At 45.1% G+C, this 25,676-nt stretch overlaps 1 protein-coding gene across 3 annotated transcripts; it reads right to left on the bottom strand.

Annotated features, from left to right (window-relative positions):
* Positions 1-3,279: 3,279 nt before the first annotated feature.
* SLC1A6 (solute carrier family 1 member 6) lies at positions 3,280-25,077 on the bottom strand. 3 transcript variants are annotated; one of them, XM_037506059.2, is made up of 10 exons: positions 24,731-25,077; positions 20,885-21,096; positions 19,987-20,124; positions 17,992-18,196; positions 17,217-17,259; positions 16,295-16,638; positions 13,308-13,541; positions 12,025-12,219; positions 4,622-4,756; positions 3,280-3,790 (listed from the first exon to the last, which is right to left on the bottom strand). In XM_037506059.2, exons 2-10 carry the CDS (start codon positions 21,087-21,089, stop codon positions 3,595-3,597), a joined length of 1,695 nt encoding a protein of 564 aa, XP_037361956.1. In that variant the 5' UTR covers positions 21,090-21,096; positions 24,731-25,077; the 3' UTR covers positions 3,280-3,594. The 3 variants fall into 3 exon arrangements, with proteins under 3 accessions (XP_037361956.1, XP_037361957.1, XP_054549308.1); XM_037506060.2 differs by lacking the exon at positions 24,731-25,077 and having other exon boundaries at positions 20,885-21,132; XM_054693333.1 differs by lacking the exons at positions 3,280-3,790; positions 4,622-4,756 and adding an exon at positions 8,842-9,051 and having other exon boundaries at positions 24,731-24,804.
* Between the last annotated feature and the right edge of the window lie 599 nt (positions 25,078-25,676).

Here is a 25,676-nt window from a genome sequence, read left to right as displayed (position 1 = left end):
CAATGGCTTAACCAAAGAGGTTTTTGTTTCCTCAAGAAATATGAGCTCTGGCTCTAAGCAACCCAAAGTTGGTTCTAAAGTACTCAGGATGCTTCCACTTTTCTGGCCACCACCCTTACTTAGCATGTGGATCATGCATCCACCTTTAGCATGTGGATCATCACCCTCACGATCACAAAATGGCTTCTGCCCTTTCACCTCTGTGACTGCATCCCAGGGAGGTAGGATACAGACTCCTAATGTAGAAGATATCTCACCACCACTTACCATTTCAGTGTATCTTGTCTGGCTTCCATTTCTTGTATCATCATCTCTTTGCCTGAGGAAATTCCCTGCTGCTGAAGTCTGCTCTGCCTACATGCTGAGAGAATTAATTCCCATGAATCACTCCTTAACAGAAGACTAATTCCTAACTCTGAGACATATATATTACACTGCCTTCCTCAGCAGAAGCCCCACATGACCATGCGGTGACTGGCTTGATAAATATACCCTTTGTGGCTGCTTTTCCCTGACTCCTGTGTCCACTTTCTGTGACCACTGAAATCTTTGCTTCAGCTATATTGGGCTACATTTCCTGAGTCATGTTGTGGTTCCACTGTCAGTCCTCAAAAAGATATGCCTCCTGGAATATGTGAATGTGATCTTATTTTAGAAAAAGCATCATTGCAGTTAACTAAGTTATGGATCTTGAGATGAGATCATCAATGTTTGCTTGGGTTAGCCCTAAATCCAATCACAAGTATCCTTGTAACATACAAAAGAGGAGAAGACACCAAGAAGAGAAAATCCTGTAAGGTGAATGTAGACAGAAGTGATGCAGCCCTATGCCAAGGAAGCCTGGAGCCTTCAGTCTGTGCGGAGGTAGTGTGGTCCTGTTGATACATGGATTTTGGACTTCTGGCCTCCAGAACTATTAGGCATTAAAACACTATTAGGTGTTTTAAGCCACCTAGGTTGTGGTAAAGTGTCATAACAGTCACAGGAAACTAGTAGACATGATGGGGAAGCTTCTTGAATATATGGAGGGTTACCAGAAACATCTGCTGTTTGGTGACACAATGGTGATCTGCTGATTTGCATCATTGGCATGAAGCAGTAACTGACCCTGAAATGCTCTATGTTCCTCCTAGATCCTCCTTCAGTCTCTCTCCCTCCTGGATCATGTATGTGTGTTAATATCCATGACAGGGGCTCTGACCACTGCAGAATACCCTATCCCTGAGGTCAAAGGTAACACAAGTGGACACTAGCTTTATTCAATCCTCTTGCTTGTGGCTTCCAGCCTGTATTTGGCTACCCCACTGTGCATCCATCTTACCTTTTCAGAACAAATCCAGAAAGCAAGCCACATTCTTTACAATAGATTACCTGTGTGATTAGAGATAAATTCATTTGTCTGTTCTAGCAGCCATGAAGGACTTCAAAGAATGTAAAGACTATCTAATTCAAACCACAGTCCCTCCCCCAAAATGTGTTGTTTCCCATGCCCCAGGGAATAAAAGACTTTATTCTTGAAAAACCCAGATTTGCAAATAAAGCTGGGGTGTTTCCAAGGATTGGAGGACACAGAGTTGTGAATCCCTTGACATTGCAAATCATGCCATCTCATGGCCTGAAATGTCCTAAAATGCATGTAGAAATCCTAAATTTCAGTACCTCAGAATGTCATTGTGTTTAGAAATAGGGTGTTTAAAGATGCAAGTTATAATGAGATTGTTCCAATGGACCCTAATCAAATCTCACTGGTGTCCTTATGAGAAGACTATGACCCAGACACACAGAGGGAAGACCATGGGAGAAGATGGACATCTACAAACCAATAAGATAAGTCTCTAAGGATGCCAGCCTGCAAACACCTTGATTTCTGACTTCCAGCACCGAAGACTATGGAAGAATAAATTTTGGTTGTGTAAGCCACCCTACTCTGTGGTACCTTGTCATGCTAACCCTAGCATCCCACACATCCTGCTCCCATAAATGAGCCCACTGGGACAGAAACCACAGACAATGAGGTGGGGTAGGGTGGGGCCAAAACTAAAATTCCCATTTGAGATTGGCATAAGGAAAAGTTCCCATGGTCAAATGTATAGTAGTGTGTTTTATAAGTACTGGAACTTCATGCCTTTGCATGAACTGTTAGCAGTCATGGACCACAAATATGTCCACAAATAGATAAAAGAATTTTGGACGCTTTTTCCAAGTTTTCTCAATTGCTTGTGCCCAAGGGTTCTCTTGGGATCCTAAAGAATACCAGTAAGGCATCCCAATATACTTGTGATCAAACTTCTCTCTTTAGGTGAGGTGAGTGGCCAAATGAAGTTTAATTTGATTTAGAAAAGAATAAATATCATGTTTCCTGGACAAAAAGGTTGAGTTAAACTTATGACAGCTAGAAGCATGTTACTCTCTACTCACACAGTATGTGTTTTCCCCAAGTCTTCGTTTAATGCCCCGCATGGTTCACTGGGCTTCAGGAAAATAATGCTAAGAGATTAAAATCCTTTGTTGTGTGGTATAGACATGAGAATCCTCTCAGGCCAGCTTTTGGGGGAGGCGGGGTGGAACACTCAGTCTCAGGAGTCAAGAGTTTAGGCTAAAAGACCCAACTACCCATTGCCATGAGAAGCTACTTACTCTATTCCCATCCACAGGGTATATGAAGTAAAGGTTTAATAAAGATTGTTAAGGGTGCTCCAAACCTACACATCTCAAAGAAAGGACTGACTCCTGACTGGCCATAAGGAGGTGACCTCTGAGCACTTGGAGTATCCTATCTGATAAGTGTCTTCACCTACCTGGAGCACTGAACCATGCCAGATAGTCTGACAGTGTGATTTATGGTGAATGCATTTTTGTTTAGTTGGGTCCCTAGGCAATCTGTTAGTTTGACCTCTGGAGGAACTGAACATGCATAGTGATAATCAGCAGGTATCTCTGTGTGTGTGTGTGTGTGTGACAGGCCCCTGACCAAAACCCTGGACACTAAGGATCAGGTGAGCTTCCTGGCTGGCAATATTTCATAAGTGTTGTCACACATGGTTGCTGGGATAAGTGCTATCTATGCAATTTCCCAGAGAGAGGACAATTGGAAACTCATGTCTTATTATCTCCTGGACCCTTTTCCATAAACCTTTCACCTTTGCTAACTTTAATCTGTCTCCTTTCATTGCAACAAACCATAAACACATGCATCACAGGTTTTTGAGTTCTCTGAGTCCTGCTAGCAAATCATGGGACCTGAAGGTGGTCTTGGGGACCCCAAACACAGAGGCCATAGACACCATTTTATTATGAGAAATAGTGGTTTTCCTTTACTTTCTTCAGTTCCTTAAGAAAATAAGAAACATGAGTTGACCCTTCATGTTGTTAAACTTTAAGCTTCCCTTGCCCCCACCCCCATAGGAAGCATTTCCTCCCTTGCCTTGCTTACCAACCACCAAGTTCTCAGCTTATGCTCAGAGAAAAATGGAGACCTAAACGCCTTTCCCTCCTGCTCCTTTATCTAAGTTTCCCCCAGATAGAATATGTGTATTCAGTGCACAGTCATTCAGCACCCTTCCCTTCTCTCTGAGCATCAGAGCTGGGGACCCCTCACATAGCACTCTCATTGCCCCCCCGTCCCCTGGATGCCCCTTTCTCTTGGGCCATGAGTGATTTGTAGGGCTTCCCCAGGCTGGGGAGGGTGAGCTCAGCTTCCTGCAGCTCCAGCTCCCGCTGAGACAAATGCTCAATGACAGCTGCTCCAATAGAGTCCCCCAGTACATTGGTCATCGTGCGAAGTCGGTCACTGATGGAGAGGAGAGGAGAGAGAAGATGCTGTTAATCGGGCTTGAAGAGTTCGATCGGGAAGAGGCTGTAACATGGAAGTCCCTGTGCCTAGAAGCTGGAGCTCATGTTCCAGTCCAATCCACAACCACATAAACCCAGGCAGGTCCTGCTCTTTCTCTGTCTTCAGTTTCTGCTCAGTCCAACCCATAACCAAATAATCTCAGGTAGGTCCCTCCCCCTCCCTGTCCTGGGCTTGTACTCCTAACAATTGCAGATTAGACCACTCTGATATGCTTGCATTTGATCTTAGCAATACAACTGTTGTTTTTTGTTTTTTGTTTTAAGATGTAACATCTTATATCAAAAACTAGGGATAGTGAGTTAAACAGCATACAGGATGAGAAAGGTAACCACCATGAGTAAATCTGCCCAGGCTGGAAACCACCCAAATGGGATTCAGTTCAGCTGACTGCTCCCAGGTGGGAAGGGGGAATATAATTTTTTTTAATGTAAACTTAATGTTTTAGAAGTTGAGAATTAAAAAAAAAAATAGTAATTTCAAGTCAGTCCTGCCCCATAGACCACCTTTTTGTGATGTCTACATAAAACAGGTAAAGGGCAGCTTTTGGGGGGTGATGGGCTTGTCTCTCCCTGCCCTACTTCCCAAGATTAAGCACGAAATTTTGGGTCCCCAGGCCATGGCTTGCATTTGGTTTCTCTCTAAAAGTCTAAACTTCAGTGAGTATTTAGAATTTTTACTCTAACATTCTGCTGGAATGAAAGTCGTGGATCAGGGATAGTGCAGGAGGTGAGGGGAAGACAGCACCAGGTCCTGTCTGAAGACACTCACAGAAACCAGTCCACAGCAATGATCAGTGTGATGTCTTCAGTGGGCAGGCCAACCGACGTGAGCACAATGACCATGGTGACCAGCCCCGCCTGGGGTATGCCAGCAGCCCCAACACTGGCTGCTGTTGCCGTGATACTGCAAAAGGAGACAGAACATGGGGAAGCAAAAGGAGAAAGGAAGAAATAAGGGAAAGAGTGAGAAAGGACACAACAGAAGAAAGTGGTTTATTGTACCAGGTATCACATCAAATTCAGAACATAAAAAGCAATCCAAAGTGACTTTCATAGAATATCAGTGCACATGCTCTTCCTTTCCTGGGATCAGATTGGAAGTTAGTCCAATCATGGGTATTCACATGTTTAAACAACTCATAATGTAGGTGCAAGAGTAGATAGTTAACCAGCTGTCTTTGGGGGCTGGAAAAGGACAGAAGAATCAATTTGGGTAACAGCTGTGAACCAGGAGATTGAATTACATCTGTACTAAAAGTAGTAGAGAGATAAGTACTGCGAGGGCCAGCTGCTAGGCATGGAATTCTAGAAGGCTAGTCAAGTTTAGAGCAAAAAAAAATTACGTATGATGCTAACAAATTATATAAATATATATGTGGAGGCGGGGGGAGAGAGAGAGAGTTTTGGAAAACTGAAAGGTGGAACACATGGAAAATGAAAGAGACTGTGATCCACCATTAAGTAGAGGTTCCCGCATTCGCTGATTGTCTGGTATGGCACCAGAACACTAAAGTTACTGATTTTACCAAGAAGTGTTTTAGTGCCCTGATGTGGCCTCTGAAGTCCCTCCCCAAATTCTGTAAGTGAACATGAAGCTACTTGGGATGCTTTGCCAAGATGGTGACTCTATCCAAACAGTGAATGAGTAAAAACTTGGGCTAGTGGACAAAGAATAAACTTCGGGGTCCAGCCAACTCCCATTCATTAGCTACATCCCCTCAGAAGTAAAATCAGAAGCACCATTTCTTCACCTGTAGAACAGGAGACATTGAGGAGTTATGGAGAGCAGTGAAAGACAGTACTGTTAGAACGGGACCTCAAGGAGGGTCGTTATCACCATTGTCCTAAGTGAGAGAAACTCTCCTCCAAGCAATAGGCCTCACATAAACAGTGATCTGGGTGTGCCCGAGGGGGCAGGCAGCATGTTTGAGATGGATCCATTCCACCTGAATCCAAGAAGCCTCCTGAAACTTGGAGTACCCAATAATCCATATTCTGCTGCTAAATTCTGAAGCACTACCTAGCAAGTATCAAACTGGCCATCTCTAAACTCTCCCCATTGATTGCCAGGAATAAGCTGGAAGTGCTGATTAGTTCTCTGGTTCATTTAAGACCATCCCTCAAAAATCGCCCATTTTCACCCTTCTAGATGACATCCCTACTCTCAGGGATGTCAATGTTTCCCAGAGATGTAATCACTATTTGCATACTAACCTAGACAAACCAAAAAATAGGTGTTCTTCCCTACTGAATGGCAAAAAATATTTGTACACCATACATCTGACAAAGAACTGATACCAAAGGTATAAAAGAACTCCTAAAACTCTATAAAAACAAAACAAACAACCCAATCAAAATAAAATGGGCAAAAGAATAAAACAGATGCGTCTCCAAAGAATACACTAAAATGGTCAGCAGGCACATGAAAAAATGTCCACAGTCACTTATTACTAGAGAACCCTCTTATACTGCCAGCCCCTATGGAATGTCTGAAAACATTAAATGTCTGAAAACATTAAACATTAAACATGGATCTGCCATTGAATCCAGTAATTCCACTCCTCTGTATCTATCAAAAAAATTCAAAAACACTAATTAGAGAGGAAGACTGCATTTCCTTGTTTATTGAAGTGCTGTTTACTATAGCTAAATTAGGAGACTACCTAAATGCCCCAGAACAGATGATCAAAAACATGTGGTATATATATATATACAATGGAACACTACTCAGCGATCAAAAGATAAACTCATACCATTTGCAGCAACATGGATGGAGCTTGAAAGGATAATGCTAAGTGAAATAAGTCCAAAGACGAAAGATGGCACTAATATGTGGAATATAAAGTAAGTAAATCAATAGATAAAGACAAGCTGAAAAACTAACCCTTGATAGCTGACTAGAGAATTGAAGCCCCAAGGAAAGGAAGGAACACAAAGAGGAAAGGAAGTACAATGGTCTATGGTAGAGGAATATGGGTAAGTTGGTGGTGACTACATATGGTGTAATACCTAATGGGGTACCCCAATATTACCCCAGTTAAAAAACAATTTTTTAAAAAGGTGTTCTTGTGAGGGCTTCCCTGAATGGTGCAAGCGGTTAAGACACAACCTGTGAAGCTATCCACAGCCACTGCAGCACAAGTTCAATCCCTGGCCAGGGAGCTACCCACATGGCACAGCAGACCTCTCCTGACTCGCCCACTGCTCCCCTCAGCAATGTATTTCAGTCAGTCTGCCTAGTCTGTTCCCCACTCTGTCTCTGGTGAATCCTCTCACCCCCCACACCTCTGGTCTGTACCCCAATTCTTGTATGCATAAATAAATCTTTTTAGAAAAGGTGTAAAATTACCTTTATTCATCTTTATTGCATCCTAGGTTTCCCCTTAAAAAGAATTCCTATAGCCCAGCAATCCACTGGAAAGGCAAATATATATATATATATATATATACACATTATTTGAAGACAGACTCAATGGCAATCTCTGGGTTGTGGTAGCTATGAGGTACCTGGGAACAGGGATTTCCTGATCCCAAAAACCATCAGGTGCCACCATCCCTAGGTTCCAGGTATAAGGTATGGTCCTGAAACTCCCCTAAGCAATTGAGATTCAGGTTTCTTATTTACTGGCCTCCTGGAAACCCTACAAAAAGAGAGCACCCCCAGTGTTAAGTGTTTTCAACCAAGCCAGCTTTGTACTATGCTACATAAAGTTGTGGTACCTGCCTCCATCCATAATCCCTGTATAACCAAAAACAGGCAGCTGCTGGAGATGGTGGGCCACTCCACTAAACAGCATGGACACCATCAAGTTTATGAAGCAGCTTGCCTGCTATCATTAACATTTTCGGTGTGAAGTCTTTGTTTTTATAAAATGAAAGACACTGACATGTCCTCATGTGCTGCAGAGAAAGTCAAATAAAGGCAGTGGGGTTGAAACGCAAGTGAGAAGTGGAATGGCTGGCAGAGTTAGAAGATGGTGGGGATAAGATTCAGGGAACTGTAGAGAATGAGTTTTATCAGAGCGACAGCACCACATTTAAACTGAGTCCAAGGGGAAGGATACATGGATGGATGCATACCCCAGTAAATTTGAGTTGTGAAACAGAAATTTGGGTCTATTTACACCCCCAACTATCTCTCTGATGTAGAAGGTGATATGATCTTCCATGAGGAGAAAACTAGAGAATGGGGTTGGGAAATAAAGAGTGGTAAAGTTTTGGAATGACTGCTGAAGAACAAATAATGGTTCTACCACATAACTAGATGGCTGTGAACCCTGGGTGCATGGCAGAATTACCTGGGTGGCTTTCCCAAACATACCAATGCCCAGACCCCACCTCCACCCTAATCAGAGTCTCTTAGAGTAGGTGATCTGAGGTGATGCTACTCAGATCTGCAAACCAGTGATATAAGGAATTTCTAAGTGGAACTGTGCTCAGTTGAGAATGTAAGACATCATCCCATCATGGCGATAGGCTCCTCAGTGGGTAGATGTTTCTCTAGTTGGGCTCAGATACCTTGACATATGAGCAGATAAAGTAGATGGTTGAATTTCCTATGTTAAGGACTTAGAGAGCACATAGACAGAAAGACTGGGGTAAGGATGTCACAGACGCCTTGCAGAAGAGAAGAAAATGACATGCCACACTCTGGTGGAGAAGATCACAGCTCCAAGTATGTTCCCCAAAGCAGCAGCAGCATCACCTGAAAACCTGTTAAAAATGAAGAATCTGAACACAAGGGACTATGGTAATGGTACACGGGTAAATTGGTGGTGAGAATTCCACAGGGACTATAGCCAAGATGATAAAGCATACATTGCATAAAAATTAAGAATGATGTAAAAAATATTTAAAATTAACAAAATTTTTTAAAAAGAATTTATAAAAGTTTAAGTGAAAAAAAAAGAAATGAAAAATCTGAATCAGAATCTGCCTTTGAACAATCCCCAGGTGATTAACATACAAATAAATTTTGAAAAACACTGGACTAAATTACAGAGGGAGGAAAGTAAAACCATAAGGAGGCAAAAGTCCTTACACAACTAAAGAAAATATTAGAGGCAGCAAAGAAGAATGAATGGAGAGACTGGAGATGGCCTATGATACATATACTACAGACGTTACAGCAGCCTGAGTTGGGACCAAGTCCAAGGTCTGGTCCCAAGGGTAGATGACTGGAGTTGCAAACCAGGGAACCTTGAAAAGAAGAAGATGGAAGGGTCACTTGATTGAACGCTGAAATGATTCATGGGGAGGCTAACAAAATGGAAAGGAAGAGAGCTACATGACATCAGTTAAGCCAAATACCCCTTCTCTGGATTCCCACAGCTTTTATACTATCTACAATAAGCAAGTAATCCTTTTTTTTTAATTTGACAAAGGCAATGATGGGGCTATGCTTAGGCATTATGCAACATAGCCCATTAATCAAAGAGCTCATGCTTGCAAAATACTTCATGTTATATCTGGCACATAGCAGGTACTTTATAAATGTCGGCCTTCATCTTCATCATCACCACTGTCACCATTATCACCACCAACATCATCACCACATCACTAACATCATCAACATCATTGTCACCATCATCACCACCACCACCACCACCACCATCACATGTGTGTCCTTTTCCTTTATTAGATTGGATCTTCCCTGTGGTCAAGAACTGTGTTTTATTTTCCCCGCATCCCTAGGTCTCCACATAGAACCTGTAATATATAAAGCATTCAACACATGTTTTTGGAATGTTTGCTAGTAATTTGAAACTCTTGGCCCAGGGATCTTTCTGAACTTGGTCCCTGTTCATCTTTCAGCCTCATTTCCTTCTACTCTCAACCCCCACACATGTCCTTTAAGCTTTAACCATAATGAGCTCCCCTTAGTCCCTTTAAGACAGTGCTTCTCAAACTTGATTGTGCACAAGAATCACTTAGTGAGTTGGTAAAAACACAAATGGCAGGGGTCTATCCCAAAGATTCTGATTCAGTAGAACTACCATGGGATACTCATTCCCCAAATTCCCAATGTGCTGATGCTACTGGTGGTTCACTTTGAGAACCACTACCTTCAGGAGCCATAAAACCCTAAACCACCTGGTCAGCAACTACTTCTCTGTCCACGTTCAGTTCATATGTTACCTGTCCATGAAGGCTTCACTCACCACTACTTCTCCAGGACTGGACCAGGTGGCCCCACCCATAGCCCTTAGCTTTCCCAACACAGCTCTTAGCAGGCTATGTGGGAATGTTTAGTTCACTCACGGTGTCCCCTGAACAGAGTTCATACCTTCCACATCTTTTGGTACTCCAAGTGCCAAGCATAGTGCTTACATGTAGACACCAGGTGAACATTTGAATATGGAAGGAATGAACGAAGATGGATCAACACCAGCAAAATTACTGCAAATCTTTCCAAGCTTGCTTTTTCCAAGGAAATGGAAACAAGTCAAGAAACTGACCCCTGGGCCTCTACCATCAGAAGTCATGCTGTGTCTTCTTCCAACAAATCGCTGCACAAAAGCAGAACCTTGGAGACTGGTGTTCAGCACATCCCAGGAGTCTATGCAGAGTCCTTATATAAAAGAGCCCAGCTCATGAGGAAAACCTTCCATGATACCTTCCCAGGCCTGTGGCTCTGCTATGCCACCTGGTTTCCAAAGACACAAACACATGACTGTGACTATGTGGCTCAAAGTCCTATTTCCAATGCCTGGGATCTAATCAGTAATAACGTGACAAATATTTTCTGGCTGACTGAACAAGAGGCTATTCCCCAATAACCAATACTTGTGAGGCTTTTGAGAAGCCATGGAGAATGAGAACCCCAGTCCCATGAGTCTCAGGGACTTCATGCAGCCAGAGTGTGAGCAGGACAGGCAGATGTGAGCAGAAGAAGGCAGCGTCTGATGACTCAGATCCTTCACCTGGGCAAGAGAATCTCAACCATGGCCCACACAAACCCCTACTTCCAAGCCCAGTTTCCTTGAACATATGTTCTTTCCTCCCACTCGTCATCTACCTCCCCTTCCATCTCATACTGTCATTACCAGCACTAGTTCAGTAATCAAGACTCAGGTTCTACCTCTTTCCATCATGTGACCTTGGGCAAGTAACTTAATTTGCCTTGGATTTCCACCTCTTCCTCTCTAAATCAATACTGAATATTTTACCCACCTTGGAGAATGTCATGAAGATCAAATGAATGAATACAAAGGCACTTTACACAAGACAGTTCAATAAATTTTTTCTTTCAACTCATATTTATTGAGCATCTACTACATGTTAGACACCTAATAGAAATCCCCATAAAAGAAAACCCCTGCCTGAATAGAGCTTATATTCTAGTAGGAAAGGAAGACAATAAGCAAGAATAATAAGTAAAATACATACTAAGGCAAATGGTGCAATGGGGAAATAGTTCAGCCTACAAAAGTCCAGATGTGCTATTTAAAATAGGTAATTGAAGGAACACGTCCCTGAACGGATAACATTGGTGCAAAGCCCTGAAGGAGAGGATCATGTTTCTATTATTTATATAATAATTAAATTGGAACTTCTAGGTATAAGTTGGAACTTAATTGGAACTTCTAGGTCAGAAAGCCATATTTACAACAAAAACTTCAGTTTATTAAAATGCATCAGTCAGGGCCTCCCTGGTGGTGCAGCAGGTTGACAGCAGCACTGTGAAGCTGTCCACAGCCTCTGCAGTACGGATTCAATTCCCCACCAGCCAGGGAGCTACCCACATGGTGCAGCAGACCTCTCCTGTCTCGCCCACTGTTCCCCTCAGCAATGTTTTCAGTCCGTCTGCCTGTTCCACTCCCCACTCAGTCTCTCACCCTCCCATGCCTCTGGCCTGTACCCCAGTTCTTGTATAAATAAATAAATCTTAAAAAATAAATAAATTAATTAAATGCATCAGTCATGCTTTGGAAAATACTAGCAAAGTGCTTCCCACAATAGCATGTGAGAGATGAGCTGGCTGAAAATACTGCCAGCTTCTGATAGTCTCAGGTTACAAACTCCCACCTTTAGCCTCATCCAGATAGGCAACTGGAGCCTCCATACATCCCCCCTCCATCATCCAAGGCATCCCTTGGCCACGACCTGGAGTTCCTTCCTCTGCTAGCCAAACTAATAACTTTTCAGATCTCACCACCCATGACACCTCACCTGATAGTTGTGATCTGGCCCAGGTTGAGCTCATAGTTGTTGACTTGGGCAATAAAGATGGCAGCCAGGGCCTCATAGAGGGCAGTGCCATCCATGTTGATAGTGGCCCCCACGGGCAGCACAAACCTGGTGATACGGCGATCCACACCCAGGCCCTCTTCCAGACAGCGGAAGGTAATGGGCAGTGTTGCAGAGCTGGGGGAGAGAAACCCAGAGCTGGGAACGTGCTACAGCAGCAGTGGATAAAGGAGGGCAGTGAGGTGGGAGCCAGAACAAGGGGAAGATGGCAGGTGACTCCCACTTCAGAGGCTGTTAACTGTGCATGGAGAAGAGGGATAAGAAGCAGAGAATGATGAGGGTCCCCCAGGCTAACCCACTTAAAGCCATTAGCTAAGGCAAATTACTAGACACTAGTTCATGCAACCAGTTCACTCTAAAAGTCTATTCCCAAAAAGAAGAGGACTAAGGGTCTGGTGATTTCCCACCCCTAAGGGTTAAGTAAGTGACATCACAGAGGACTCTATTTCCCACTCCCCATGTTTGCTTTGGGGAGTGACTTCAGCTATATTAACCCTCTCAGTCCCTCTCCCCACCACTTCCCAAGGGAGGAGGAGTGGCTTAATTGATTGTTGAGTTTAGTCAAAGGAGTGGACATTTGATTTGGGGTGAGTCTGTCTATAAAACATTTATATTGTCTGCTTTATCATGCAGTGAGAAGCCAAGACCACAGAAAAGGCTTTTTGGTATCATGTGGTAACTAGGTGAGTTCAATATTGGGTTCAATAGTACCAGCCCTACTTGGCCAAAGATGAAAAAGCATATTCTCCAATTAGCACTATGGACAATAAAAATGAGTTTTCTTCACCTGGTTGACTCCTGTGATATTTTTTAATTTGTCTTGAATTTGGATGATGGAGAAAAGTATAACTCTTTATAAATCCCTTAGACTACCCCAAAAAAGAAAGAAGCCAAGAGAGTTCCCAGAGACCATCTCAAGAAGAGATGAGATGCTCTGAGCTAAAAAATGACTGAGAATTGGGGCAGGTTAGATTCTAAACTACCATACCTCAAAATCAGCAGTTAGTTCTCCATATGAAATAGAAAAAGAAGAAAAGGGGGACAGGAGATCAGTGCCCAGGTGTTGAGCCACTGGAGACCTTCTAGAGGCACTGACAACACAGTTCAGGATTTGGGGTGGAGGGCCATGGTGGTAGGACTCCTAGGAGAGCCCATGAAGGACAGAGTCAACTTTGAAGGTACCAGTGATGGAAGATAAGACATACCTGGAAGATGTGCCCATGGCAGTGATGAGAGCCTGCAGCATGCCCCCAATGAAGGGGAAAGGGTTCCGGTGAGTGATGAGGAAGTAGATGAGGGGCAGGACACCTCCAGCATGGAGGAACAAGCCCACGATGACAGTCAGGGTGTACATTCCCAGCTGACCCCCGAGGACAGCCATGTCTTCCATCTCCAGGATCTTCCCAGCAATCAGGAACAGGATTCCCACAGGTGCATACCTGGGCCATGTCAAACACATATCAGGGCTCCCTCATGACCACTACAAACCTAAAGCTGGCAACCTCAAGGCACTGCCCATATAAGACCCAGGAGCCAGGTAGTGCCCACCATACTTACCACTCAACTCCACCTGAATCTTCCCCATATATTGACAAATGGGGCTGGGCAGCACAAATATATCCCAACTCCTCTTCTTGTTCATCCAAAGCTCACCCCCAGACAGCAAAAAGTTCCTACAACTCTAGAGCATACAATTTTATCAGGTCTCTCCTTTACCCACTCCCCCATATAAGCCCTAACTCCTAAACAATCACTGTTTTCAGGGTGCTTTCCCTTGATATTGCCCAAACATTCCCTATCTCTGACTTTCTAACTTCCTTTATTTGCTGCTCACAGCTCTCTGCTTTGTATTTGTTGTCCTTCCTATAAAAGCAAATTCTCATTTGCCTTGAGCTACTTCATCTGAATTTCCCATGGACATATGCAAGCTGTCTTATCACATCATCTATTTATTCACTCACTCAACAACTATTTATTGATCACCTACTATGTTCCAGGGGCATGGTCCTTGCCCCCAGGGTGCTTACATTCTAATGGAAAAACTGATGGTTCACATAAACACACACAATTAAAAACTTTGTTTGGCATATTGCAAAAGAATCACTAAGTGGCATTACTTAATTGTGAGTGGTGAAGGAGGAGTTTGTGGAAGAGGTGACATGTAAGCTGAGACCTGATTGATGAGAATACACCAGGCATATCTGAAGGGAAAACATTGCAGGTACAGTGCAAAGACCCTATGAGGACTCTCAGCTAGAAATATTGAAGGAACAGAGACCAGTGTGGCTACAGCAATAAGTGAAAAGGAGAGCAGAGGAGAAAGAACAAGTAAGTTCATCGGGGGATCACCTAGTCTCCCCACAAACCAGCCTATTGCTTAGTCTTGTGAATTTCTGCCCTCGGTACCATCATTCACCCATCACTGGCTTCAACTGTAATTCCTTTCTTTATACATTCAAGTATACCCTTGGTCATCCTCAAAGTAGAGGAGGAGGAGACCATTTGGGAAGTTGGGATAATAGCTTGAATCAGAAATGATAAGACGTAAGGCTATGAGAATGAGAATGTGGTAGACTTCTCCAGTAACATCTGTATTCCCAGGCTTAGGATTAGCCCAGGTCAGTTGCTGCTAAGATCTCTCCAAGTCTAGGTCTACCTCTCTGATAACTCTGTGAACCCCAGTCCCAACCCATCACCTCCACCCTTCCTCCCTGTCCTCTGCAAAATTCCTCAACCTTGGATCAGTTGTACATGACATCTCTCCTCCTATACTCACCCACCCAGCACAGCTGGATATTCTAATCATTCCAACCATACAAATGACACTATAAATTTATTATCCCCAATTCGGTTAAGCCTTCACTGTTCCTTATCAATCTTCTTGTTTATCAAAATAAGCCTCCACTCTCATTGCCTTCAATTGCTTTTCCAAACTCACAACTTGGCCTTTACTCCCCCCCTACACAACTTTCAAATTATTTGGGATGATGTCAAAGTCTACCCCATTTGGAATCAGAATCTTGTTAACATCTCCCACCACCACTCCCAGCTTATCCTATGCTCCCAGTCCTGAATTCCTCACCATTCTCCGAACAACTCAGGTTTTTTTCAGGCTCGCATAGTCTCTTCCTTCTCTCATCTCTCCCCTCTTCCTGTACTGTTGGATTCCTAGTCACCTTTCAAGGCCTAGTTAAGAGATGACTTCCCCATCACCTTCTGAGGCACAGTTCACTACATACTCCTCCACTAGCTGTTCTCCCATGTTCCCAACACTTTTTAAGTGCCTCTTGACTACAGAACCTTAGTCCACCATATTATATTTATCTAGTTTGTGTCTGTCTCCTCTGAGACTTTGCAAGCTACCTGGGGACAAGGACTAATTCAAAGTATCTCTATAGACCAGAGCTCAAGACAAAGCCTGAAAAGTGTCTGCTGAATGAGTGAAGGAGTTGTTGAAGGAATGAAGGTATATAAAGAATGAAAGAATGCATGCATCAACTAAGAAATAATTAGCAAGTGGGTAAATGAGTAATAAAATGAGCAAATAAGACATGAATGAGTAGGTGAGTAAATGAACAAGTGTGTTTAATGAATGGATGAATAAATATAGGGACTGAGTGAATGAAAGAGTAACAAATGCAAAGATGAATAAGTGGATCAAAGAGTAAATCCTAATGAATAAATGATTTAGGAAAGAAAGGAGAAAGGATAGGAGGGAGGAAAGAGAGAGGGAAGAAAAGAAACCATGGATGAGTTTATAAATTATTTTGAGTAAATAAATGTATGAAGGAATAGATTAGCCAACACATAGCAGAATGAATGAATGAAATAATGAGTGAAACCATGTATGGAAGAATAAATATAAAGGAATAAATGAGTGAGTGGATGATTTGGCCAATCAATAGAAGAATGAGGGAATGAGTGAATGAATGAATAAATCATGGAAGAATGGGGACAAATAAATCAGTGAATGACTAGATGGACAAGAAGTGAGAGTGAATAGGGAGTAAATCATTACAGAAAGGTACACATGAATAAGAGAAAGAGTGCAAGAATTAACGAGTGAATTAATTAAGACATACATGAATGACTCTAACAACCCATTCAGCAACTGCCCACAGCCTGACTTTCCAGACCTGGCTCCATCCCTCCCTCACGCCATCACCCACCACCCTCCGAGCTCAGCACTCACCAGATAATGATGCCCACCAGCCTCATAATAGCCTCATTGAGGCTGTCGAAGAAGTCCCGCAGGACTCGGCCCTTGTGTTTCATGCCGCCAATGACCAGCCCAAAGGCCACAGAGAAGACAACGAGACCCAGGGCATTGATGCCATTGGCTGAGCCAGGCACAGGTACAGTCTCCTCAAAACTCAACACCTCCTGCAGGCTTCCCAAGGCTCGTGTGACATTTTCCAGGAGGCTGGTTCCATTCTCCCCCGAGGATGGAGGAGTCATGGAGGCACCCAGCTCTGATCCATTCTCTGTCCTCACAATGGTCCTGGTCACCAACCTTGTGCTGTACTGTGTCTTAAACTGAAATATGAAGAGATTGGACCCAAATTTGATTCAGTGGATGCATCAGAATCCCCTGGAGAAATTTCTTTAGAGCATCAATTCCTGATTCCCACACTCTGGAGAGTCTTATTTCATTTATCTGAATGAGTGAATGAATGATTTCACCAATGCTTTGAAGAATGAGTGAGTGGATGAATGAATGATAGTGTGAACAATGTGCATGGGGAAATGAGTATAAACTCCTGGGCAAAGTACAGACAGTGTTTGGGGTGTGCCACCTCCACCATCTATGGTCAGAAACCTTGGTTCCTCTTCCAGTACCACTTCCAGGCAGCCCTTCTCCTAAGTCCTTCTCTGAGTGGCATTACTTAATTGTGAGTGTTGAAGGAGGAGTTTGTGGAAGAGGTGACATGTAAGCTGATTATCCCACAAATCAGAAATGCATTCATTTTCCCAGATTCTTCCAAAATCTCCAGCCTAATGTGCCATGGGGTCCTTCTTTCCACCCCTCACCTCTGAACCATTCTCTCAGCAGCAAACTCCCCCACCCTCCAAGCCTCCATGATGAAATTATTCAATATATACTTCTTTCTGACCTGTTTGAAGCAGGCTTCCACAAGGTTGGGCGGAAACATATTTCTGCAGAAAAACATCAGATGAAGGAAAGCAGTTAGACCTTGGAAGGGAGTATAGGGAGAGAACAGTAATAATTATAACAACAATAATAATAATGGGAGTCAACAATAGAACACTTACTCTAGTCGAAGCTGAGCTAAATGCCTTACCTGTAAGTTCTGTTTTTAATACTGTAATAACTACAAAAATGAGTACTCTCAATGTCCCTCATTTTATGCACCTAGGAACCAAAGTGCAGAGAATTTATGTAAATTACCCAAAACTACACAGCTCCTATGGAGTGTGGGTGGACCTCAAATGCAGGTCTATCTGAGCCCTAACATAGGACCTACTCAATTTAATTCACATGTGTGCTTCAAAAACAATAGATAGCTCCTGAACTCCTCCAACTCCCAATCCTCCCTAAGTCGATGACTAGGGTAGAATTATGGCTAGTCTTGACTCTGGCTGGCAAAGTCTTGCTGTTGTAAGAGCATCGTTCACTCCCCAAATATCACCTGTTCTAAGCCCATCCCAAGATGCTTCAATGAAAGTCTCCATTAAGCAGCCTAAGGGTCAAAAGATCACATCCTAGGAGTCAACTGCTCTCCAAGGAGAAAATGGGTCCCTATAAAACTAGGCTTGATTTGGGTGCTGTCATTTCCAGGCTAGGTCAGCTTATCCCCTTTGCCTCTCCTTAAGCAGGGTTGTTGTATGTAGGATGAAAATTCCCATCAAAATTAGAAAATACATCACCTGACCAGGTCCATGAAGGCATCAGCTGTGGGGATGGTCTCAATTCGACCCTCACGATGCAGCCCCTCCTTGGAGCCTTTCCCAGGATGGATGATGGTCACCATGAGAATGCCAATGAAGACGGCAATGACTGTGGTCACCATGTAGTATACAGCTGCCCGTATCCCCATTCGCCCTGTCGCCTTGTTGTCCAGGGAAGCCATACCTGGAAGACAAGTGGTCTTCCATGTGGAAGACAGCCCCATCCATACCCCGCCCCCACTCTCCCATCCAACTGCTCCACCCTCCCTCACACCACCCACTCAATAACCATTCCACCAAATATTTCCTCCTCCTACACCCCACCCGGCTCCCTCATGACAATCTTCGCACCCATATCATCACTCTCTAACCCCCATTTTATTTACCATATACACTTTCCATCCCATTCCTTCCCCCAAGCACTACTTCGCTAACATTCCCTCCACTCCAAGCCAACATTTTCAACGCCCACCCCATCCTTCATTTACCCCTATTTTGCACCATAACCTCACTTTCATTCTACTCATCATTCTGCTATTCACTCCCAAAAGCCCTACTCCCTCGCTGCACATTATCCAGTATAGATATTTTCAGTGCCCTATTTCAGTGCCCTCTACCAGGCCACACACCTAGCCTTCAGCTGCTGAGTGTATTGGCCGCTAACAGCTCATACTGTCCTTCCTCTAAAGAATTACCCCATGGGAAAAAAAAATCTATGGCTAAGGGCCTCCCTGGTGGCACAAGGGATTAAGAAACAACCTGTGAAGCTATCCGCAGCCACTGCAACACGAGTTATATCCCCAACCAGGGTACCACCCACATGGCACAGCAGACCTCCTGACTCGCCCACTGTTGCCCTCAGCAGTGTATTTCAATCTGCCTGTTCTGTTCCCCACTCTGTCTCTGGTGAATCCTCTCATCCCCCACACTTCTGGCCTGTACTCCGGTTCTTGTATGCATAAATAAATAAATAAATCTTTTTAAAAAAAATTTTAAAAATCTATGGCCAATGACTGCCTAGTACAGGATTCCAAAATTCCATCTCTTTTGACTCAGGTAGGGGGCAGTGGTAGGGATCGATTCTGTAGTGTTGCTCATGCTCCAGAGCACTGTCCAGGGGGCCAGTTAAGAGGCCAGCCTTCTTCTGAACCCACATCTCAGCTTAGCTTCTTTCCCTGCCCCATTCTGCTTGCCTCACTTCTTCATGGGTTTCCCTTGAAAGCTATCCCCAGCTCAGGTTCTGCCTGCAGGAAAACCAACCCATGAAGCCATACTTCCATGTCTTTATCTTCATTCACATCCCATTCTGAAGATTGGCAATTGACCACTGAGGAGCCAAATCTGACCCATAACCTATTTTTGTAAATAATGTTTTATTGGGGCACAAGCAACCCCATCTGTTCACACATTACTCTACAGCAGCTTTTGCACTACAAGAGCAGAACTGAGTGGTCAAGACGGACCTTATGGCCCCAAAGCTAAACTGTTTTCTTTTCTATATGGACCTTAACAGAAAAATTTTGGTGACCGCTGTATAATACATCTATATTTCCATCCCACTCCCAGTCACCTTCTCATCACCTCCATCTCAAACAACTTCATCCACATCCTACCCACTGATCACCTACAGCATATCCCAGCTGCCTTCCCTGGCTGCCCACAATGCTCTGTCACCGCTGGATATTACATTCCTGGAAGGCCAGTCTTTACCTCCAAAGAAAAGTACAGGAAATGACTAAAATACGTGGTATAGGTAATATGGGGGTTGGAACCTGCATCTGATTAGGATCTAGGCTTTGATCACAGACTCGAGGGTAGGTGTGTGCTCCATGTTTGAGGTCCTGAGTTTGAGAGTTAGAGAGTTTTGGGATGGGGGTTCTGAGGTCCTGAGTTTGCTGAGGACCCGAGTTTGGGGTCTTGCTTTGACTCCAGATTGGTGCATGCTGGAGCCAACACTATTCTGGGCTTTCTCACCTGTGACCAGGCTGGAGACAATAAGTGGCAGCACCAGCATCTGCAGCATCCTCATGAGGAGCTCTCCAGGAAAAGAGAAGTACTTGATCTGACGGTAGGTGAGCTGGTAAGGGCGTAGGGCAAAAGCCAAGCTGACCCCTATGGCCAAGAACAGGGGTCAGTGGCATTAAGTTTGGGTCACTCAGCACCAGAGATCACCTGTCCGAAGATGAGTGTGCACCATGGAGGTGAGAGAAATGTCCTATGAGAGCATGGGTCTGTGTGTGTGCGTGTGTGTGTGTGTGTACTGTAGAAATGTATGACTTGTGTTACCATGTGGATATGTGTAAATGAATGTATATGCACACATTCATGTATACATGTGTACATGCATACACTCATTGTGCAACTGTATCTGTGACTATATGTGTGGTCTCCTACACATGAGATTCACATGTTTTTCCTATGTGTATCTAGACGTGACTTGTACATATTTGTGACCACTTTCAAACATGAGTGCATATGTGCATTATACCTCATAAATATGCCAATGTGTGTGCAGAGGAATACACTGCATATCTGAATGTGTTTTACGTGCGTGTATATGGTTTACATGTTTGCACCTGTAAGTTTTGTGCATGCAAAAAAACATGTTCATGTTTGTGTGTCCATATGAAGAAAGTGTGTGTGTCGTGGAAACACGTGTGTATGCGCATGTGCATACACATGTGTCATTGTGGCCACAAACCGCTGTGTTTGCACAACCGTACCCATTTGTGTAAAGGTGTCCTTACAGGGAAGGAGGAGGAGAGGGTGGGTGGTGGGATGTGTGCGCATGCGAAAAAAAATGAGTGGGTGGAGTAAAGATATGAGCGTGCAGGGAATTTTCCTGAGGTCTCCGCCCCTCCAGCCCACTCACCGATGACCACAGCGCTGACGGTCAGCAGGATGAAGGCATTCCTGCGCAGGAAGCGCTGCACATGCTCGCGCGTCATGGTCTGCAGGCGCAAGCGTGTGCGCAACGCTCTCTGTTGCAGGCTCTCCTGCAGACGCTGCAGCCAGCCCACCCGGCCCAGCCGCTGTCCGCTCTCCCGCAAAAACAGGCTGTTTCCGTGGCTGCTCATCTTCTATCTGCACAGGACAGAGAAGCCCTGGTGAAGGGCGGGACAGAAGGGTGCCGGCAGAAGGGGAAGAGTGGAGGAACTCAGCAAGCACCTAGACACTGAGGAGAGGGGTACTCTGCTTGGGGTTTCAGAGTCAAGTCCTAACAAAAAGGGATCAAGGTTTCTTAATCACCTCCTGGCATGGATGGGGAGAGACAGTGAAGGACACCAAAATGTGATGGATGGTTTTGCCATTCCCTGACTCCAGCCCTATGGTTATTTCAGATCATCACAAGCAATTGGTGACTGTCCCAGTTCACAAGCCAAACAAACCTCTGCTGAGTGCCAACTGCATGCAGAGCCCTAGCCATTGTACCTTACAGCAAGTCCCCAAAATTAATAGTTTAGTGTCTGGCCTGGAGGTGCTGCCAAGTGAACTTTCCACAACAACTAAATGGCAGGTGCCTCACAAACAGTGGGTGCCAAATGAATGTAGCTGCTTTGCCTGAATGTCCAGGTGTGCAACAGGGAGAGGAAAGAGTTCCTCCAGAAGGAAACTGACAATCCCTGTCCCCAGTGGTTCCTCAGCATCAGTCTTGGAAGGGAAACATGATATTCAGAATTCTTTCCAGGGTGCCTGGCACTGTTTCCCAAATATCATACTTTGTGTCTCCTCTTTACCTTCAGCCATATCCATGTGGCCTTGTTATCTAAATAAATGTATCTAAAATGGAAGCTTTGGGTGATAACATGAAATGTTAATTCTATTTTAATACACATCAAATAACATGTATTATAAAAATAAAAACCTGCTATCCTTTTTCAACTAAACATTTCATATGTGAAAAACGCAGCTTGGAAATGTGACTTTCATGGACCTGAGGAAATTTTGCCTTTGTGGAGTCCTTCATGATTAAAAAAATAAATAAAACTATATTTTACCCCTTAAATTTAAACAATGCTTTATGTTAATAATATTTGCATTTAAAAAAAAAGTCATCTGGTACAGCCACGTGGGCCCTGTCCTGCTCCCTCCGTGTACCCTCCGATTCCAACTGGTCCCTAAGTGCTACACCAACTCTACTGGTTTCCCTTAACCCTGCACTCACTCTTAGAAAAAAACTCCAGGGCCTCCCAGGTGGCTCAGCGGTTGAGTGCTGGGCTGCAAAACTGCCTGCCGCCTCTGCAGCACCAGTTTGATCCCCAGCCGCCAGGCGAGGGTCCCACATGGCGCACAGACCTCGCCTGCCGCCCGCTGCTCCCCTCAGCAGTATATTTCGTCAGTGTGCCTGTTCTGCTCTCCTCTCTGGCTCTGGTGAATTCTCTCACCCTCCCGCGCTTCTGACTATACCCAGTGCTTGTATAAATAAATAAATAAATCTTTAAAAATAGAAAGAAAGAAAGAAAAAAACTCCAGACCAAAGGAAGACAGGAAATATTGTCACCTGTGCAGGACTCTGCATATTTGATTTTCCTGGAATTGTTCACCTAAAAGAATGTGGTCTTCCCCAGCTACTCTCTGAGGGATCACAGCTTCTGATTTCTCTCCTTGCATCACGCACCCCCATTACCCCCACTCCCAGCACCTGAATTTACACTGGTGAAAACTGGAAGACTTTTGGAGGTTTCAGTTCCACCAACTGATAGGTACCTGGAATTATTTTTTTCTGTCACAGGCTGAACAGCTATTTTTCTGAGGTAACTGTCTTCCTTGGCCTCCTCTGCTCCCCCATCGCCAAGGAATAGGACATCTACCTCAGCTTTCACCCTATTTCCTCCAGGTCAAAGTCCTGGTTCCCAATGCTGAACCTCAGTTGGGGTCCTGCTCCAAATGGATCCATTTCTTGAAATCACAGTGCTGCTTCCCACCTCTTGATGTGATACAAGACCAGATACAAGATCACAGACTACACAGGAAACTCACAATTACACCCTCTCCTCTAGGATGTATGTAGCTAGTCACAGTATAATGAGGTAACTTGGCTCCCACAGGGGTGTTCAGCTGCGTACCAACTGGTACACAACCATTCCCATTCATTGGGTATTATCTATAGTCCACTTTCCTGCTACGGCAGCTGAGTTGAGCTGTTGAGACAAAGACTATAAAGACTGCAATTTCTGCAGCCTTTATAATCTCTCAGGCTCTCTGCTGAAAAAAATATGCCAACTCTGGCCTAGAAGAAGAGCATACCTAAGCTCTTTATTTTAAACCACCCACTTCCTTGTAGGAATTGGTCACTTTGTGTATGGCTCAGATGACCCAATTCATGTGACGCTTAGAACAGCGCCTGGTGAGCATGAAATAAATATCTACAATGGTTAATAAAAAAGCTCAGACCCAACAGATACAATTGAGGACAGAGGAAAATGCTGAATTGGGAGGCTGTCTTCCTTTCAGTTTCCCAGTCCTGTCTGCATTACTTGTCAGGAGCTTGGCTTCTACTTGGTCCTTTCTCAGCCTCTCATGGACCTCCATGGGCTTCTCCCCTCATCCTGGATTCACTCTTTTCAGGTGTCTCCTGGTCCTGGACCTTCTCTTGGCCCTACTTCTAAAGCTTTCTGCTGGGGAAGTGGTCCTTCTAGGATACCCACTCTCTGCAGGGGTTCAAGGATGGATAGCTCCCTGGTTTCCCCAACCTCCAGACTTAGATGAAAAGTGCTGGCTGCCCCCTCCAGCCAAGAGAAAGAAAGGAAGGACCTCTTCCCTTCAAAAGCTGAAGCTACCTTGGACAAAACAAACATGTTTCCATACATTTTATCTCAACACTCTGCTTGCCAGAGGACTACTAGGAAAGATAGACAGAAAATCACATCACATCACACACACTTGAATACTCATCCACACATATCTTGGGCGCAACTGACATATACATAACTACAGACACATTCACACACAAGGACAGTTCAGAAATGCACACACTTAAAAATGCAACTCTGCTCACTCAGCATCAGACACATAATTCCTACATACACAGATATGCACACATACCACATTCATGCACAAAAACAGACACACAACTCCACACACACCTTCCAGACCCTGCACAAATGCCTGTTATACAGGACTCCATACCGTGGTTGTCATAATTCCTATACATACAACACACCTTTGCACAAAACTCCAGCCATTCTAATCCATTCCCACATGCAAACATGCAATCCCACACAACTCTTAGAGAAGTCAACCCCGCTTATAAATTCAGTAGCACACACCAGCACATTGCACTACAACCACGCTCACAACTTCGGATCTCGGGTCACCCTCAGGGGCAGCCAAAGGCTCCATCAAGACCTGTTCCCTCAAGACTGAAGGAATAAACCCCTGGTAGGGAAGAGAACTGAGTCCTAGAAATAAAGGAGACATCAGGCACAGAGATGGCAAACAGCCAGGAGTTAGGGCCAAGGACAGAGGGACAGGATGGAGAGAGGAGATGGGTAGGGAGACCCCAGGATAACTACTGTGGTAGGAACTCACCTGCTCAACACCGTACTTGAGCGGTGGGGCTGGGAGCCGCTAAGACAAAGGGCGGCGGAAAGATGGGAACGTGGACTCATAGGGCGCTCCATCACCTGACCCTAGGGTGGACCAAGCCAGCCTCGTATCCCACCTGCCCAGAACCTCAGCGCCCCAGCACGCAAGGGCCCGCGGGCTCCTCACTCACCCACACTCGGAGCGGCTGAGGCGGCCTGCCCGCGCCTCGGCCTACTGGCTACCGCCGGATGCAGAAGCCGGAGCCCGGCGAAGCGCCCGGCCCGGGCAGCTGAGACCCGCCAGGGATCGCGCTGCGCTGGCGAGGGAACCGGACGGCAGAGGCACCGGCGCCGAGCCGGCACGCGCTGTGTGCTGGTGGGATCCCGGCTGGCCCTGAACTCACGTGGGTGCGGGGGCACCAGGAGGCCGGGGGAGGGGGCGGGATCCCCTCCGGGATGCCCCCCGCCTCCCCTGCACCCAGCCTGGGCTGGCAGCCGCGCGGGAGAAAGGGAAACGCGTGTTTGGGGAGGGAGGGGGGATAGGGTGGGCGGAGTGGGCCCAGCCCCCGCCCCCAGCTCAGATTCCAGCCGCGGAGCCTCCGTTCGCCGCCTCCTCCAGAGCCCTCCTGAGGCCTGAACATCCCTAGAGAGCACAGACGACAGGCCCTGGCTCTGCCAGGCCCGCACCCGCATCCTCCGCGGACGTCTGGGCAAGGCTTGGGCGCGAGCGTCCTGGAGACCGCGGTCACCGCGTGGGCTCCTCTGCGCCGCTTCTCCCTCTGGTGCACATTCCGGCCCTGGGCACTTGGCTGCCGGGTGCCCTGGGGCAGTCCTCTCCGCTGAGCCTGGCCTCCTCTTCTGAACGGATGTGAGAGCTGACCCCACGGAAAATTAAAACCGAAAATTAAAGTACATTAGTGAGAAAATGCGCCGTGCGGTGTAAAGCACAGTGCAAATGGAAGATGAATAATTGCTGTTAGCATTGCAATTTCTGTTATTATTCTTTGCTATCTTTAGTGTACTCTGAGAAATGTTTGTCCTGCTTCTCTTCAAAGGGCACTGACTTGGTTGTTTTCAACATCTCCCACCTCTCATGAAAGCTAATTGCCATTTTAAAGAGCTGAGCAGGTAATAACA

The sequence above is a fragment of the Talpa occidentalis genome, unplaced genomic scaffold, assembly GCF_014898055.3.
Source record: "Talpa occidentalis isolate TD23 unplaced genomic scaffold, MPIMG_talOcc4v2.1 talOcc4.12, whole genome shotgun sequence".
In the NCBI taxonomy this organism is placed as follows: domain Eukaryota; kingdom Metazoa; phylum Chordata; class Mammalia; order Eulipotyphla; family Talpidae; genus Talpa; species Talpa occidentalis.
This window is presented reverse-complemented; position numbering and strand designations above follow the sequence as displayed.

Coding starts and splice junctions, on each gene's coding strand:
- SLC1A6 (XM_037506059.2), bottom strand. CDS start 21,089: ATGAGCAGCCACGGAAACAGCCTGTTTTTGCGGGAGAGCGGACAGCGG. Junction 18,197..19,986: donor TGTCTCCAGCCTGGTCACAG/GTGAGAAAGCCC, acceptor CTTGTCTTCCAG/GTATGGCTTCCCTGGACAAC. Junction 17,260..17,991: donor GCCTTCATGGACCTGGTCAG/GTGATGTATTTT, acceptor GTTTTTCTGCAG/AAATATGTTTCCGCCCAACC.